The sequence below is a fragment of the Elephantulus edwardii genome, unplaced genomic scaffold, assembly GCF_000299155.1.
Source record: "Elephantulus edwardii isolate Elephantulus edwardi_28Jun2011 unplaced genomic scaffold, EleEdw1.0 scaffold00041, whole genome shotgun sequence".
NCBI lineage: Eukaryota > Metazoa > Chordata > Mammalia > Macroscelidea > Macroscelididae > Elephantulus > Elephantulus edwardii.
In genome coordinates, this window is record NW_006399791.1 from 7,977,321 (window position 1) to 7,993,822 (window position 16,502).

A 16,502-nucleotide genomic window follows, 5' to 3' on the forward strand; every position below is an offset into this window, starting at 1 on the left:
TTCCATGTGGGAGACCTGGGTTTGCTTCCTGGTCAATGCATGACATATGCAGCCACCACCCATCTGTCATTGAAGGCTGGCATGTGGCTATGATGCTGCCCAGGTTTCAGTGGAGCTTCCAGAGGAAGACAAACTTAGGAAGAAAGGCCCAGGGATTGATGCTGAAAATCAAGTCTGTGAAAAACCCGAGAATCACAATTGTCTGATCTGCAGCCAATCACAGAGGTGGCTCAGGACCAGGCAGTGTTTTGTCATCCAGGGGTCACCATGAATCCAGGGCTATCCTTGTAACCACTAACAACAATACAAGCATAGGCTTCAAACGCCTGGGGCTGCTTTCTCTTGTAGCTGGTAACCTTTAGAGAGCACATGGTGGAGCTTGAGCTGACCTGCAGGAGGCGCCATGAGGAAGAGAACCAAGAAGCCCTGGCCAACAGCAGGCTCCGACGTACCCAGGACCTGTGAGAGGCCGCTGTTGTTGTGTCCTGGAGACCCAGAACCCACTCACCGCTGACCCTCCAGTGGGTTTCAGAGGCAGTTAATCACCTGTCTTTCTCCCATGGAGCAGCTGGTGGCTTTGAACCATGGGTGCCTTTGGGTTGGCAGCAAGACCAGTAGAACTGCCTAACTGAACCTAGTACAACTTGCTGACCTACTAAATTTCAGGGTGGTTTTTTATATGAGATATATATATATATATATATATATTTAGAAAGTTCTTACCTTTGGGGAAGGAGAGAGAAAAGTGTGATCAAGGAGAGCCCCACAGAGAATCTTAATAGAACTGAATATATTCTAGTTTTTACACATACCTGTGCATGCCTACAACAATCTCACAATCTGAAAACCAGCTCCTTTTGGAAACTGAGAAAAGGCTGGACTACTTTTTCAGGAAAAAAAAAACCCTCTTTACACTGGTGTGGGATATGATAGATATCGTCTTATAATAATATTGTTGTTGTTGTTATGTGCCGTCGAGTCGCCTGCGACTCATAGCGACCCTATGTACAACAGCCCTAAACCCTGCTCTATCCTGTGTCAGTCGCACCGCCTCTGACACACCCATCCCGAGTACCCCACTCACTGAATCAATCCATCTCATAGAGGGTCTTCCCCTCCTGCGCTGTCCCTCCACTCTGCCCAGCATGATATTATGTTTAAAAAAATTACGTGGGGGAAAAAACCCACAAGAGAAAAAGAGACATCGATGATCTTGAGTAAGTCATGGGGGGAGCAATGACTCCAGGAAAGCGGTCTTTGTAGAGAAATGTGGGTGACACAGATGACGTCACCTGTCCAGCACCTCTGCTCTATCCTGCCCATGAGGCACTGACCTCTCAACAAGCACACTGATGGTGGGCTCTTGGGTCCCGCTGGCAGTCACCAGGTGGAGGGAGGCATCTGTGCACAGCACCACACATTTCATTTTAGATTTTACCGGAACCTCAGGATACACGTTGTGTCCTTCATGGACCAAAAAGTAATCTAGGAAGTGAATGCTTTCGCAGAAACATCCCTCCGGAAGAGCAACAACTCCAAACGGGAATCCTGGAGGAAGAGTCACACATGCAAGTTAGGAATGAGAAGGGGCAGGGGACGCAGACGTGGGTGCAGCATCCGTGATCAGGGCAGGAAGAGCTTTTAGATGTGGGAACAAGATGAATCAGGCAACGAGTGTTCTCTGAGAGTGAAACCAGGAAAATCCAGTGTCTACTGGTGCGCTTGTGGCCTAATGGGTAGAGTTGCGTTGAGAAGCCAAAGCCAGAATGTTGGCTTCCACCTTAGGAGAAAGACGGGCAATCTCTTTCTGGATGATTTTCAGCCTCTGAACATCTGCTGGGGGGCCAGATATGAGTCATTTCTGACTCCACAGCACATACAATCACTGGGCTGAAAGGAGGAGAACCGAACCCCTGGAGGAGGACAGGGCCAGCGCTGTACAGTACAACTCTGAGCTGTTGTGTGGTCCAGCCCAGGTAGATACTGAGCCCCAGCTAACAAACGTGCGTGCGACAGAAGTTTCAGAAAAGAGGTCTTCGTGTGCTTTTAAAATTATGATCATTCTTTGAAATATCTTTTACTGTTAAATTAGTGAGGTGGTTACAAAATATTATCCAGGAGGGCGTTCTGATAAGCTCCATGGTTACCTCAGCACCATGCAGGGAGGATGTCTTCTTATTCTAAATAATTTGAGTTCTTCAGCCACAAATAGCCCAAGTAAGGACATCACCCCCAGCCCCGGCCTGATGGGCACCCCACTGCAGACCAACAGCTCCTGTCACTGCCACCAACTCTTCAGTGAACAAGGTGCTCTTGCTCAGATGTGCCATGAACTCGCCTGCCAGGAGGGCTGACCCAAGTAAAATATGTATACAGTCGTAAAAGGACATGAATCAGTATTTCAAGTTTGGCGAGACGCAAACACTTCTCAAGCAGTTGGTCAATTTAGGATCATCAGATCTCACTGATTTCCTGCACCTGCAAGGCTGGACCAGGACGCAGGGGTCGCACCATGCAGAGTGGCTGGTCCTGCGCTCACTGACTGAGGGGCCTCTCCACTCCAGGACGGGGGAGGGGTCAGCTGAATGGGGTGGTGGGCAGTAGCAGGAAAGAAAAGAGCCTTGTCTCATCAACCACTTGAGGTCAACAAAGAGAGAGAGCTAGCCAGGCTTTAGAGAGATTATGGCAACACGGTAGCCTGAGGGGGCACTGGAGATGAGCAGCATTGCTTGCAAGAGCTGACTTGTGACTTCTAGGAGGCAAAGTCTGCTAGACAATTGAGGAAACCAGAAGCTTCTTATCTTTGTGGTGTTGGGCTGATACTGGCCTTTCACTTATTGAGAAATTGTCTGAACTAATTGAGGACTTGAGTCTTCTATTAACCTGGCTTGGAACTTCTGTTCACCAAACTTGGATTTTCATTGTGATACCCACTGGCTCCCCAACTCCACCCATCTGCTTCCCTAATAAACACCACAACTGTGAGTAAGTAAAAAAAAAAAGAAAAGAAAAGAGCCTTGTTTTGAGAGTTTAGAGGCTGGGAGGAGGCTGCTGAGGCCAAAACAATATGGCTCAGTGTGCTAGAAGGCCCTTCTTCTCTGGAGTGTGATTATGAAGGTAAAGGTCCTACTTCTTTATTTTATTAATTTTAATGAAAGTTTACAGCGATTTTTTCTTTATTTTTAGTTTACAGAGATTTTGGATTTCATTCATTGTTGCATTTTTCTCCCTGCCCACCCCTCCCCCCAGTTCACTCTTCTCTTTGAAAAGAAAAATTCCTTCATTGGTCCTACTTCTAAGACCCATTAGAGTATCTGGCACAGAGGAAGTCTTCCCTAAATATGTAGAAAATAGTGTCTGCACATGTTATGTTCACTAAACGTTTCTAATAGGAATGGAAGAGACAGCAGGACCAGAGACTCAGGGTGACTTTAAGAACACAAAGGTAATCAAAGGCCTGGAGCCTACAAAGTCTGTGGAGCTGTGTGCCTGGAAACGCACCTAGGTGTCAGGCAAGAGGCTGGGGGCTCACCTTCATTCAGGTCCCACAGTGTGAGCACACCGTCTTCGCAGGCCAGCACCAGGAAGGAGCAGGAGAAGCTGAGAGCAGAGGCTACGATGGGTGCAGCACAGGGCCACACGCCTTCAGGATCTAGGGGGAGGGCACCAATCACCAGGCTGCTCCCCCGGACCCCAAAGCCACCCATCAACCCTAGCTGGACAACTGAGACTCAGCCTAGTCTCCCTGCCTGGGGCATGATCGGAGAGAGTACCCGTCTGGTTTCACATCTTTTCTCTCCACGCAATGCTTTTCTCCTTCCTTAGAACAATATGATGCCAAGGAGTAGAGCTGTTCTATAGTTAACACTTAAAGGGTACTTGACCAGTGTTAAATACAACGTTGAGATTTCTACATGGATAATTTCATTCCATTGTCACAAGGATTCTATGAGGTATGTCTGAGTAGCACTCCCATTTTACAGATAAGGAGACTGACGCAGAGAAGCAAATGACTTCCCAGTTCCGAAGTTTGGCATATAAGCCGGGCTGCTAGGGGGAAGGATGGAGGGAAAGAAATCTCTGCTTTGAGAATTTTTTTAACAACTTTTGAGGTATAATATATAGTTTAAGGATTTGCCACAAATGAACAGGATTCTGCAATTGCTTCCATGAATTTGTGAGAGAAAAAAAAACCCACCCAAAAAAACCAAAAACCCCAATCACCTACCCTTCATTGCTATCAAGTAAAATTCTGATTGATAGTAACCCTATAGGGCAGGGTGTCCAAGACCGTAATCCGTAGAGTAGACTGATACATGATTCTGCCTGGGGCACCTGGCAAGTTCAAACTCTTGACCTTTGGCTTGGCAGCCCAGCACCTAACTATTGTACAACCAAGGTGCCCTATTACAATAATCTCTATTTCCTTAACGTTTTTTCTATGTCAGAGTTTACATGCATGAACTCCAGATTTTGCTATTCAGAACAAATACAGTTGATAGAGATAGTTTAGTTGGCTCATGTTTCAGACCATAAAATAAGGGACTGGGGCAGGGAAGCGGCCAGCCTGACAGTTTGTAAACAGGTGGGCTGCCACCCTTTCACATCAGCTGTCCCAAACTCAAAACTGAAACTCACTGCTATCAAGTCAGTTCCACCTGTGGCATGGGGCTGCTCCCTGGGGTTTCTGAGGCTGTAAATCACAATGTGAGGAGGCTGCCCATCCATCCCTAGAGGAGCAGCTGGTGGAGTCTAACCACCAGAGACACAACCTTTCAGTTAGGAGGGCAACACCCAGCAGGACACAATACTAGAGTTCCCTCAGCTGCCCAAGCACCCCTGTGAGCCTGACTCTGGGCTTCGTTCCCATTGACCTATCATCTTTTAGAAACCTGACTGTTCAAAACCAGACCCCTGAGGTCACACCACAGCACTTAACTGCATTTAGGTCCCCTGAAGAGACACTGTGATCAAGAAACTAACATTCTGATAATTGTAAGTATAGGCAACTTCCAGCTCAGCAGTAACTTACCAACTTTATCTTTCAGAGTTCGGTTAAGTGAATAGAGAAAGAAGTTATGATTTCCAGTCCAGTGGACGCCAAGGACATGGGCTGCCCCTGGGGAGAAGAGTGGAGAGCCATCACATAAGGCACCTTCTTGTTTGCATGGCAGGTGTTTTGCTCAAGAGGCAGCTTGTTTGAAATCAGAGGTATATTGTACCATCCAACAGAGGGGTGAACTTCCCCACGAAGACAGGCTAGCCCCCTCAACCCCCAAAGGGCTATTTGCAGGTCTTTTAGCCCTCCTGGGCTGGGAGGAAGCAGCCTGGCAACATATGTACCCCTCTCTACAAGGCCTACTCCTTGAAGTGAACTGAAGCCTTTGTCATCATGAAATAAAGCCTCAGGTATCACAGATCCAAATAGCACTTTATAGCTAACATCTCAATTTCCACCTTCAAACCCTCCCACTAAAGATCAGCCAAACTCAAGGCCATGCAAGGCTTACTATGCGGAACATCTATCTCTACAGGGACTTGCTGAGGGGACCCCCTCCCCAGGATGAGCACACATTCCTTTACCTGAAGGGGTCTTGACCTCCCCTGGCACTGCAAACATGCGGCTAGGGAGGAGAAAGTGGAGCGTGGCCACACTGGGAAGGAAAGACACACCAGTTAGAACAGCGGGAGAGTCCTTGGCAAGAAGAGCTGATAGCAAAGTCTTAGAAATGTTATCAGAAAGGGATTGTGAGCACAAGGTGATAAGACAATCCACATTCTATGGCTGGTCCTGGTGGCACAGGCAAGCCTCGGATCTAGGTAAGGCAGGGCAGGGTGAACTGTGGTTGTCACCACATATATGGATGGGCTGAGGTGCAGGAGAAGCTCCTAGGCCTGTAGTCAATGGTGCAGGGCAGAACGCCTTCCAGCAAGCTCCCTTATAGAGGACACCTTTGTCCCCAGAGAACCTTTAACTTGGGAGAGATATACAGATGCCCCCTTAGCCTCTTATTCTGGAGGCAAGACAATCAGTGGATGTGGACTAACTCGCTCTTTGGGAAAAGAATGAGTGAGTCTACAGGGTTTATAGATTTCCAAGGCATGAATCCACCCACCCTGGGCAATTACCAGGTGGCTTGCAAAATGCCTAAATATCTCATTGGTCAGCAGGAGCTGGCTCCAGTGCACCGGTGAGTCTTTTTTGGGTTCCAGTTCAGGCGTCTTGAACTGTTATAACAAGAACTGGTAGGTGCTATTATGACTGAGCCTTAGGAGATTGTATCCTGAAGTGAGAAAACTCAAGATCCACTTGACAACAAGAAGAGAAGTTTCATTCCCACACGGAAGGAGAAGCACATCTGAACCCTACAACAACAGCTGTCAGACCCTCCTCCCAGCCGTCAGGAGAGCTGGTTCCTGAAGCCAACACCAGCTCTATCAACAACACTTCAAAGACTTGGCCTCCACTTTTACAACCACAACATGGGGCTAATGAGGCCCTAACTATTGATGTGAGATCAGATAATACGGATTATGCATTATATGCATATATGTCACATTTATAAAGGCTGGAAGGAAATGGAGAAAAATATTCATGGTGGTGACTGAGTTTTATTTTCACCTTTAGGATCTTCTGTATTTTCTAGTTAATTTTGGGGAAGAACTTTTTAAAAAGAAATGAAGTCTTATTGTTGTTGTTGTTGTGTACCATAGACTTGGAACCAATCCAAACTTAACCCTCCAGCAGGTTTTCAGAGGCAGTTAATTGCATGGGAGCAAATTGCCCATCCTTCTCCCATGGCGCAGCTGGTGGCCTCGAACTGTGTGTCTTTGGGATTGCAGCACAGCTTCTTGTCACTAGGCCACCAGAGCTCCCATTTATAGGATGTACTATTATATAGGATGAAGTCCCTTTATACATGTGCCATTATATATGATGTCATATATAAAACCAGAGTTCATAATTATATATAATGTCATATTTAAAACCAAAAAAAATTTCTTTCTAATCACCATACATAAATATTCTTTGTATTCTAGCCATATTATTACCTCTGTTTCGACAAGATTTAAAGAGTCTCTATACAACTTTTCCAAAGAGCTCTTAAAGTTTTCTAAAACATCCCCCAAGACAGAGCCTTGGGGCCTTGGACTGCTTCAGGCTGATCTGCCGCCCCCCATTCCCACCCCCCCACCCCCGCCCCGAGCCCTCTTGGCCAGGAGCACTCTGGGGACCACGGCGCCTTGGGCTGCTCACCTGAGCGGCTCTTCTTCCCACACCCCATCCAGATGCTTCTTGTACAAAGTGTTGAATATAGCTGCCTGCTGCTCCCACTGACTCTCTTTGATGAAGTGGTTCTGCCCGGAGCCCAGTCCATAGCAGTCTTCTATCTTCGCAAAGACTTCCAGGGGGCTTTTAAATGTGGTGCCTGCATTGACAACATGCCAGGATTAGCCAAACCTTCAGGCGTCCTTTTGGATGATTTTCCCCTAACTTCTTCCTTGCAACCCACTTAGCTGCAGAAGCCATCAGCTTGGTTTAGCTAGGCCTGGGACCCCAGATTTTCCATCTTCTCCACTGCCCCACCCACTCACCAAGCCCAGCCAAGGCTTCACCACCCTTCTGCTGCCACCTCACCATGCTCCACCATTTCCTCTGCTTCTGGCAGCATCCTTGATGCCACGAGAAACCTTCCTGTCATTATCCCTTCCAGCTCACTTGCTCATCCTCACTGCGGTCCAGTCAGAACTCACAGCCGACCCCCCCCCCCAGCAGACTTTCAGAGGCTGTAAATCACATGGAAGGAGACTGTCCATCTTTCTCCCCCAGAGTCTCTGGTGGATTTGAACCACCATGTGCAGCTTTGGGGTTCTCAGTGCAGCTCCCTAAGGGCCAGGCCACCTGAGCTCCTCATCCAGCTAAGCAAGTACAAAACCTCCCAGTTTGGCATCTTTGTTCAGCTGTGGCTAAAGACACACAGGCAGTCTCATTCTCTTCCCATGCCTATGCTTATCCTATGTGAACAAAAGCTGCCTGTTTTAGGAGTCTTCCTTGTTTTAGTACTGGATCATCCTTTTCTTAATTTGTAGAAACTCTTTATATATTCTGGCTAATGCCCACTAGTAAGTTATGTATGTTTTCCAAGTATTTTTCCTTATGTTGTGACTTGATCTTTTTTTAAAAAAATTTTTATTTTAATAATTTTAATGAATATTTACAGAGCTTTTGGATTTTCATTCATTCATTGTTGCACTTTTCTCGACTTGACCTTTTTTAAGAAAAATTTTTTATTCTTTCACTTTTTTCTTGTGATGTACCATCAAGTCAGATCTAACTGGCACAGGAGGAGATTGCCCCTCCTTCTCCAGAGAAGCATTTGGTAGATTCGAACCATGCGTCTTTGGAATTGCAGCGCAGCTACTTGCCACTAGACCACCAAACTTCCCTCTAATGATGTCTTTTGATGACTGTTATTGTTGTGTATCACTGAGTCAGAAGCAACTCATAACTGACTCTCCAGCAGGTTTTCAGAGGCAGTTAATCACATAGAAGGAGTCTGACCATCTTTCTCCCAAGAAGCAGCTGAGATTGGCTCAGGATAGGGCAGTGTCCAGGGTTGCTATGAGTCACAGTTGACTCGACAGCACATGACCAGAAGCAGCCACTAGACTGCAGAAGTGGGCTCAGGGAGCCCGTAATGGTGAGGACGGCACAGGATAGGGAAGAGTTCAGATCTGTTGTTCATAGGTGGCTAGGAGTCATACTCAATTCCACAGCGCCTAACAACAAGCCACCAGAGTGCCCCCCTTTTGATGACTTAAAGTCCTTAATTTTATGGTAGACAGAAACAATTTTCTTCTAAGTACTTTTTCTACCCAGTGGCCATAAAGATATTTTCTAAACACTTTTTTCATTTTGTCTTTCTTTCATCTGTATCCTGTGAATCGTCTAGAACTTATTTTGACATATTATAGTGTGAGGCAGTGAACATTGTCACACACGTATTTGAGATCAGGTGTGAACCCCGCGAGGATAGCCTGTATCCTCTGCTCCTTTCCATAAGCTCCCACTTGTTCTTGAAAACCTTGCCCAAATGTCCTCCCCTCTTATAAAGCCTCCACCCACTCCCTGGGCACCTGAACACCCCTCTCTACGTTTCAGGGTGCTAGTTCTTCCTCTAAGTAGTGGGAGCATCCAGAGGGGGGCTGCACTAACAAGAGCCTGAGCATCTGCAGTGGTTTGAATCCACCAGCAGTTCCGTGGGAGAAAGATGGGCAGTCTCTGCCCTGGATTTTCGACCTATCGGGGCCAGGATCGAGACCAGAAGGCAGCGAGCAAGCAAGCCCGTCCTCAGCAAGCCCAGGTGGCACAGTGGTTAAGTACTCAGCCAATAACTGTAGGGATAGGTGTGACAATCTGCTTCTGTAAAGATTACAACGTGGCTAACCCCACGGGGTAGCTCTACTCCATCCTAGGAGGTCCCTGGGAGTCAGAATTGCCTGAACAGCAGTGGGCTTCTAGAACCTTTCAGTTGCTGCGTTTATCCTCTCCCACGGGATGGCTTCCTCCCACTCCTTGCTAGACGCTCAGCTCTGGGGTAAAGGATAGGTGTACTTATCTTTGTATTTGGAGCATTACTGCCACTCAGCAAATACTTGTGGTTGTTACTGTGTTCCACTGAGTCGGAACTAACTCCCAGTTGACCCTCCAGTGGGTTTTCAGAGGCAGTAAAGTGCACAAGAGGAGACTGTCCATCAGTCTCCAGCGCAGCAGTTGGTGGATGCAAACTGTATGTATACCTTTGTGTAGGCAGCACAATGCCTTTTCACTAAGCCACCAGAGTTTACTCTGCAAAAGCTAAAGGATGAATTAACCACGAATGTAGTAATACACTGTAACCAGTGCCCTGGAGACGATCTGAACATGCTTCTCTTCTGACTTCCCTGTTCTGTTAGTCAGCTCTATGTCCTTACAACATTCACACCTTTTCCTTTTAGGCTCTGGAGCTTATGAAGTTTAAAAAATACTTCCTCTTACAAGCTATGTTTATAATTTAGACACTGTTGATAACAAAGTGAAAATACAGGAAATATGTAGAAAGGCAGAGAAGAGAAGAACTCAATGATAACAGGAAGGGGCAGGTTAATTGAATTATACTGACCTGTAATTGGCTTGGGAGGCTTAATCTTCATTATATGAACTGGAGGGCTCAATTTAACATCTCCTTTAGAAAGTGTATTCACGTCCTGCAATAAGGAAGTTTCTAAGAACACTGAATGTAGGCCCTGCTCATTTCCTACAAGCCCTCCACTTCCCTGAACAGAAAGGCTGCATGATTCTACTTTGAAATAAAACCTAGTAACCTGCTGTTGCAAACAACTCAACGACATATAGCAACAGCAACAATCTGGTCTTACGTATTGAGCTATGGCTCCCAAAATATATGCTGTGCCTCACAACCTCTCTAATGGTGACTGTAATAATACCACTGGGGAACAGTGTTGTTTGCCTATTATTGAGGCAATATAAGAGCCCTGGTGGTGCAGTGGTAAGTACTTGGCTGCAAATATAAAGGTGGGTGGTATAAACATACCAGCTACTTCCAGGAGAAAAAGATGTGTCAGTCAGCTTCTGTAAGGTTTGTGTGTGAGAGATCAAAAAGCAAACTGGTTTTCCTTTCAGTCAGTCATTCCCATTTTGTTTCATAACCTTAACTCTAATACCCACAATGTAATCACACTATTTTCGTTAATGTATCTTTTTTTTTATAGGGAACACTTCTTGCTGAGCTTCTCTGTATCGTTCCAATTTTAGTATATGTGCTGCCGAAGCGAGCACTCGTTAATGTATCTTAAAGGTGATTTAGGGAGCTCTGGTGGCCTAGTGATACACTGCACTGCAATCCTAAAGGCAGGTACTTCATATTCACCAGGATGGGCAATCTCCTCCTGTTGAGATTTACTGCCTCTGAAAACCCACTGGAGGATCAACTATGAATTGGTTCCAACATGATGGCACACAACAACAATAACAAAGTTGATTTACTGAACGAATGAGTAAATGCATACAAGGAAAAAGCAAGCTTCTTCCGAATAATTTCTGGAATTCTTTTCCCTCAGCTGCCAGGTTGCTCAGAGCTAAGTGTTCTGCTGGCTGGTAGTTCCAGACCCATCCAAGGTTCTTTTTTCTTCTTTTTAATATGTAATTTGTTTTCTTTTTAAAAGGTAAAATTGTCTTTATTCATAAATAACAATATACAAAAATTTCAAAGAGATCCACAATAGCAACAAAACCCACAAAAGATGAGAAATAAAGTGAATTTAATAAAATTGTAGAATATATGACACACAAAAATAAATATATTTGTGTATATACTATCAACAAAAAACTAAAATTCTAAAATAGTATCCAACAAAACCATACAATACCCCAAGTTATAAGTTTGACAAAACATGTAAAAGAACTGTATCAGGAAAATACAAAAATACTTCTGAGAGAAATTAAAAACTGAGATAAACAAACTGAGACATGGTAGGTAGGTAGACAGACAGACAGATAGACGGAAAGACAGACAGAAGACAGATAAGATTTTGCTAGTGTTTAAATGTCAATATTTTGGGCCAGACCATGAACAAGTGCAACTTGATGTCAGACATGTGGCCGGCCACGCCCACGTTCTGACCCGCTTCAAGGAGAAGGTCGGCTACGAGGAAGGACTCTCTTGGAGACCAAGAGAATCCAGCCTCAGCTCCCAAAAGATGCTGAACACAGTAATGAGCAGCCTCAAGTGGTATTTTTAAGGAAAGGAAACTTGTCAGCTGAAGAAGCAAAGAAAATGACATTGGATGTAAAGGCAGTTAAGGAAGACGAGGAGCCAGCTTTTGCTGATGGAAGAATCGTGTATTACATACTACTCAAGTTTCACTCTGATGAAAAATACTCAGGTTTAATAGCAATTTCAAAAAAGAGGAAGACAAATGAAGAGGAAAGTAGTAAGCCAGACTCAGTTAAAAAGAACTTGCAAAAGAAAATCAAGAAAAGTAGCCTATGTTCTTTTGGTGATGAAGATGAATAATTGTACATCTTTTGGACTTGGATTTCTTTGTGAATTTATGGTTTGGTTTTAAAAAGAACATTTCCCCCCCCCCTCATTTTTACAAAAGTAAAACAAGTTCACTGAAGAAGATAAAAAAAATTTAGTAAGATCTAAACAGCTGATTCGTCAGTACTTAGATGAAAATAGTATGAATATTTTGTTAACTTCCTTTGTGATGTGCATGTAAATGATATTTTTAGAAATGAAATTGTGTTATATATGTTCTGTGTCCATTTTCTCACTTGATAGAAGCATTCTCTCAGGGAAATAAAATTTAAAATGTGTAAGGGATGTCCTCATTAAATAGGCCACTTGTCGCATCCTTTTCATTATTAGAACTCCACTTTAAGGGGGAGAGATAATAGTATGTCTAAATAAAAACACTTCTCAGCTCTGTCATGGGTAGCTCTGGGAGTTAAGACACAGAAGCTGATAAAAGGACAGACTTGGAAGGCCTGAACTTTTACCCTTCTCCCTTCATCCTGCCTGGAGGACAGATTGGAAACTAAGGAGCCTGGGACTGCTGCACCACCTGTGAACTGAGCTTGGTACATAAGCAAAATAATCACCTGCCCTTAAGCCTCCATCAGGTTTCTTACATGCAGCCAAGTGCAGTCTCAACTGACAAGTAACTGTAGTAAAATAATTCCGGGATTTCTGATTATTTCCTTACGATAAATTGCTAATGCCCTAAGAGTTTGATTAGCCATTGTAATTCATTAATTATATGAATCCACTGGAATTAATGTTCTAAAACAAAATGACCATGAGTGTTTGAATAAAAAGCCAATAAAATCAAAAGGGCCGAACTCGTTCAGCATATCTTAAGCTCAAGGAACTGAAGAACAAATTCAAACCTCGAGTTGCTATAGTCAAGGATGCTTTTGGCAGAATGTTAAATGATCCAAGAAGTATTAAAAGAAGATGGAAAGAATATACTGAGTCACTGTATCGAAAGGAATTGGAAGACACAGAAGAATTTCATGAAACAACATATGAGCAAGAGCCTATGGTGATGAAATAAGAAGTTCAGGCTGCTTTGAAGGAAATGGCAAAAAATAAGGCTCCAGGAATAGATGGTATACCAATTGACATATTTCAGTTAACAGATGCTGCCCTGGACGTGCTCACCAAGTTGTGCCAAGAAATCTGGAGAACGACCACTTGGCCAACTGACTGGAAGAGATCGATATTTGTTCCTATCCCAAAGAAAGGTGACCCAACAGAATGTGGAAACTACAGAACAATCTCACATGCAAGCAAGATTTTACTGAAGATTATCCAAAAACGACTGGAACAACACATCAACAGAGAGCTACCAGAAGTCCAGGCTGGGTTTAGAAGGGGTCGTGGTACTAGAGATATTGTAGCTGATGTTAGATGGATCTTGGCTGAAAGCAGGGAATACCAGAGGAATGTCTATCTGTGTTTCATTGACTATGCAAAGGCATTTGACTGTGTAGATCATAACAAACTATGGTTGACTCTGAGAAGAATGGGAATCCCAGAACACTTGATTGTTCTAATGCGAAACTTATACTTGGACCAGGAGGCAGTCGTCAGAACAGAGCAAGGGAACACTGCATGGTTCAAAATTGGGAAGGGCATACGCCAGGGATGCATCCTATCTCCATACCTTTTCAACCTATATGCAGAACAGATTATCCGGGAGGCTGGGCTCTATGAGGAGAAAGGTGGGGTCAAGATTGGTGGACGATTTATCAACAATCTGCGTTATGCGGATGACACAACCCCGCTTGCTGAAACTGAAGAGGACCTGAAGCGCCTGCTGAAGAGCGTCAAGGACTGCAGCCTATAATATGGATTGAGGCTCAATGTCAAGAAGACAAAGATTCTCACCACTGGACCAGTTGGCAGCATCAGGATGGATGGTGAAGAGATTGAGATTGTACACAGCTTTAGTTTGCTTGGCTCCATAGTCAACAGTCTTGGCACCAGCAGCCAGGAAATTAAAAGGCTCATTGCCATGGGAAAGTCTGCTGTTAGGGACCTATCCAAAGTACTGAAGAGCAATGGTGTCTCTCTGGAGACTAAGGTGCGTCTGATACAGGCCATGGTCTTCGCAATCACTTGGTATGCATCAGAGAGTTGGACAATGACCAGGGAGGATAGAAGGAGAATTGATGCTTTTGAGCTGTGGTGCTGGAGAAGAGTATTGAGAATACCATGGACTGCTAGGAAAACAAACAGATTTGTCCTGGAAAGGGTTAAACCGGGTGGCTCCTTGGAGGCAAGGATTCTGAGGCTCCGTCTAACATACTTTGGACATGTTGTGAGGAGAGACCGGTCCTTAGAGAGAGACATCATGCTTGGGAGGGTGGAGGGACGGTGCAGGAGAGGAAGGGCCTCTATGAGATGGATTGATTCAGTGACGGGGATAATTGGGATGGGAGTGTCGGAGACAGTGCGATTGGCACAGGACAGAGCGGAGTTTAGGGCTTTTGTACATAGGGTCGCTATGAGTCGCAGGCGACTCGATGGCACATAACAGCAACAATATGATTTGTAAACTTCCATTCAAATTTTAAAAAGGAATAAATTTCTAGGAGCAGAATTACAACATTAAAGGGTATGGATCATGTTAATATTGATGCTTACTATTTAAATGAACAATTAATTTATTAATTAACCATTTATGAGAACCCATTTCACTTTGACCATAACCGCAAAATCCTTGGACTGATATCAGCCAGTCTTTTAATTTGTATAAATTTGATATGTTAAAATAATTTGATGTATAATTCAGTTTAATTGACATTGTCTTTGCTCTGCAAAAGATGTTAAACTTTTTCATTGTTTCATGGAGTTATTCATATATGCATACATGTTTGTTTTTTATTAACCTTTTTGTTTTCCATTAGTTTAGTCATATTTTTGTACTAATTTATAAATTCTTTAAAAATATTGTAAATTCTCTAAACCAGCCATCTCTTGCTTTTTAGGTATAACTCTTTCCCAGCCTCTGTTGTTGATATGTTGTTATGTGACTGAGTCTGAACCAACTCATAGTTGAACCTCCAGTGGATTTTCAGAGGCAGTAAATCACATAGGACGAGACTGCCCATCTTTCTCCTGGTGAGTTTGAGCCAGGCCTTATATCAATTAAAGCATTATATTCTCTTGTTCTTTTTTTAAATTGTTACTTACATTTTAAAAGTTTTTTTTATTAATTTTAATGAACATTTACAGATATTTTGGATTTCCATTCATTCAATGTTAAACTTTTCACATTTCATCAGGAGTTTTATTTTGGTATAATTTTTTCCTTGAATAAAAAAAGTCCTAGTTTAAATGTCAATTCTGTCAAAATTGACTTACAGAGTCAATGAAATCTTAACTGAATACCAGAAGACTTTTGCAAAATTTGTCAAGCTGATTCTAAAATGTTTACAAAATATAAAAGTACTGGTAAAAAATACTTTGAAAAGATAGAGTTAAGAGACTACTTATGTCTAGACTTACTTTTTTTCACAAATAATAATTTTTCTTTGTCGTTATTAAAAGTCTGATTTTTAAACAGATTCTTGAACTGGTGGCTCAGAGCCATCAGCTCGTTTAACTTTAGCGCCTGTCTCATCTCCAGTAGCTTTTCCAGAGCTGCCACCTTCACCATGAAGCTCCATAAGTTTGCCCAATTCAAACGTGGGCTTCTTGAGCATTTTTACTTTCCTAACAAATACATCATGGAGAGGATAAATAGACTGGCAAGCCTTTTCTATGTCTTTCCCAATACTGTCTGGAATAAATTTATTGACCGCCTCTTTCAAGTCATTTGTCTGCACCTCTCGGGCCACAATTTCCATCATTTTCTTCAGGATTTGGCAGACTTGTTGGTGCTGAGCATAAGATGTCTTCTGAATCTGATTGCTGCGTTTTTGGGTTTGTTTGTTTTTTTTTTAATAAAACCAACACAAAACAAACAAAGTAAATAACCATTGGTAGTTTTGACATCAACATGCACTTCAATCATGCTCTGCCATTTTTTGACCATGGAGCACATTTTGTCACAGGTAGTTGGTGAGGCAGTTTTTTGCCTTGAACATTCTCAGTAATTAGCTTGGATTTTCTAAACGCAACCTCATCATTTTGCAAATCAGCAAGGCTCACTTCAAAAACATGACCCTTGAGTCCATCAGATGCAACTGTGGTTCCTTGAGTCCTTGTGACTAATGTCTTCCCAATATCTCTTACATTGAATATTGCTGGTGCCTTTACAGCATACCAATCTTTCTTAGAAAATGGATCAACCACCTTCTTCTTGGCTCCCTTTTTGCTACCTTTTGTAAGGCACTTGTACTTGCCGACCACCATGGTGGTGCCAAGAGAGTGAAAAGACTAACTCTTGTGTGTGTGTGTGTGTGTGTGTGTGTGTGTGTGTGTGTG

The 16,502-nt window shown here is 43.6% G+C and overlaps 1 protein-coding gene and 1 pseudogene across 1 annotated transcript in view; one reads left to right on the forward strand and one right to left on the reverse strand.

Moving 5' to 3' along the window:
- WDR93 (WD repeat domain 93) overlaps nt 1-16,502 on the reverse strand; it is a 59,062-nt gene that overhangs the window by 12,244 nt on the left and 30,316 nt on the right. Inside the window, exons 7-12 of the mRNA XM_006885223.1 lie at nt 10,164-10,248; nt 7,259-7,430; nt 5,584-5,654; nt 5,033-5,119; nt 3,533-3,652; nt 1,335-1,548 (exon numbers count right to left, since the gene is read on the reverse strand). Of these exons, the coding sequence (XP_006885285.1) occupies nt 1,335-1,548; nt 3,533-3,652; nt 5,033-5,119; nt 5,584-5,654; nt 7,259-7,430; nt 10,164-10,248 (749 nt within the window). The remainder of the gene's footprint in view (nt 1-1,334; nt 1,549-3,532; nt 3,653-5,032; nt 5,120-5,583; nt 5,655-7,258; nt 7,431-10,163; nt 10,249-16,502) is intronic.
- Nucleotides 11,630-12,077, forward strand: LOC102843094 (annotated as a pseudogene).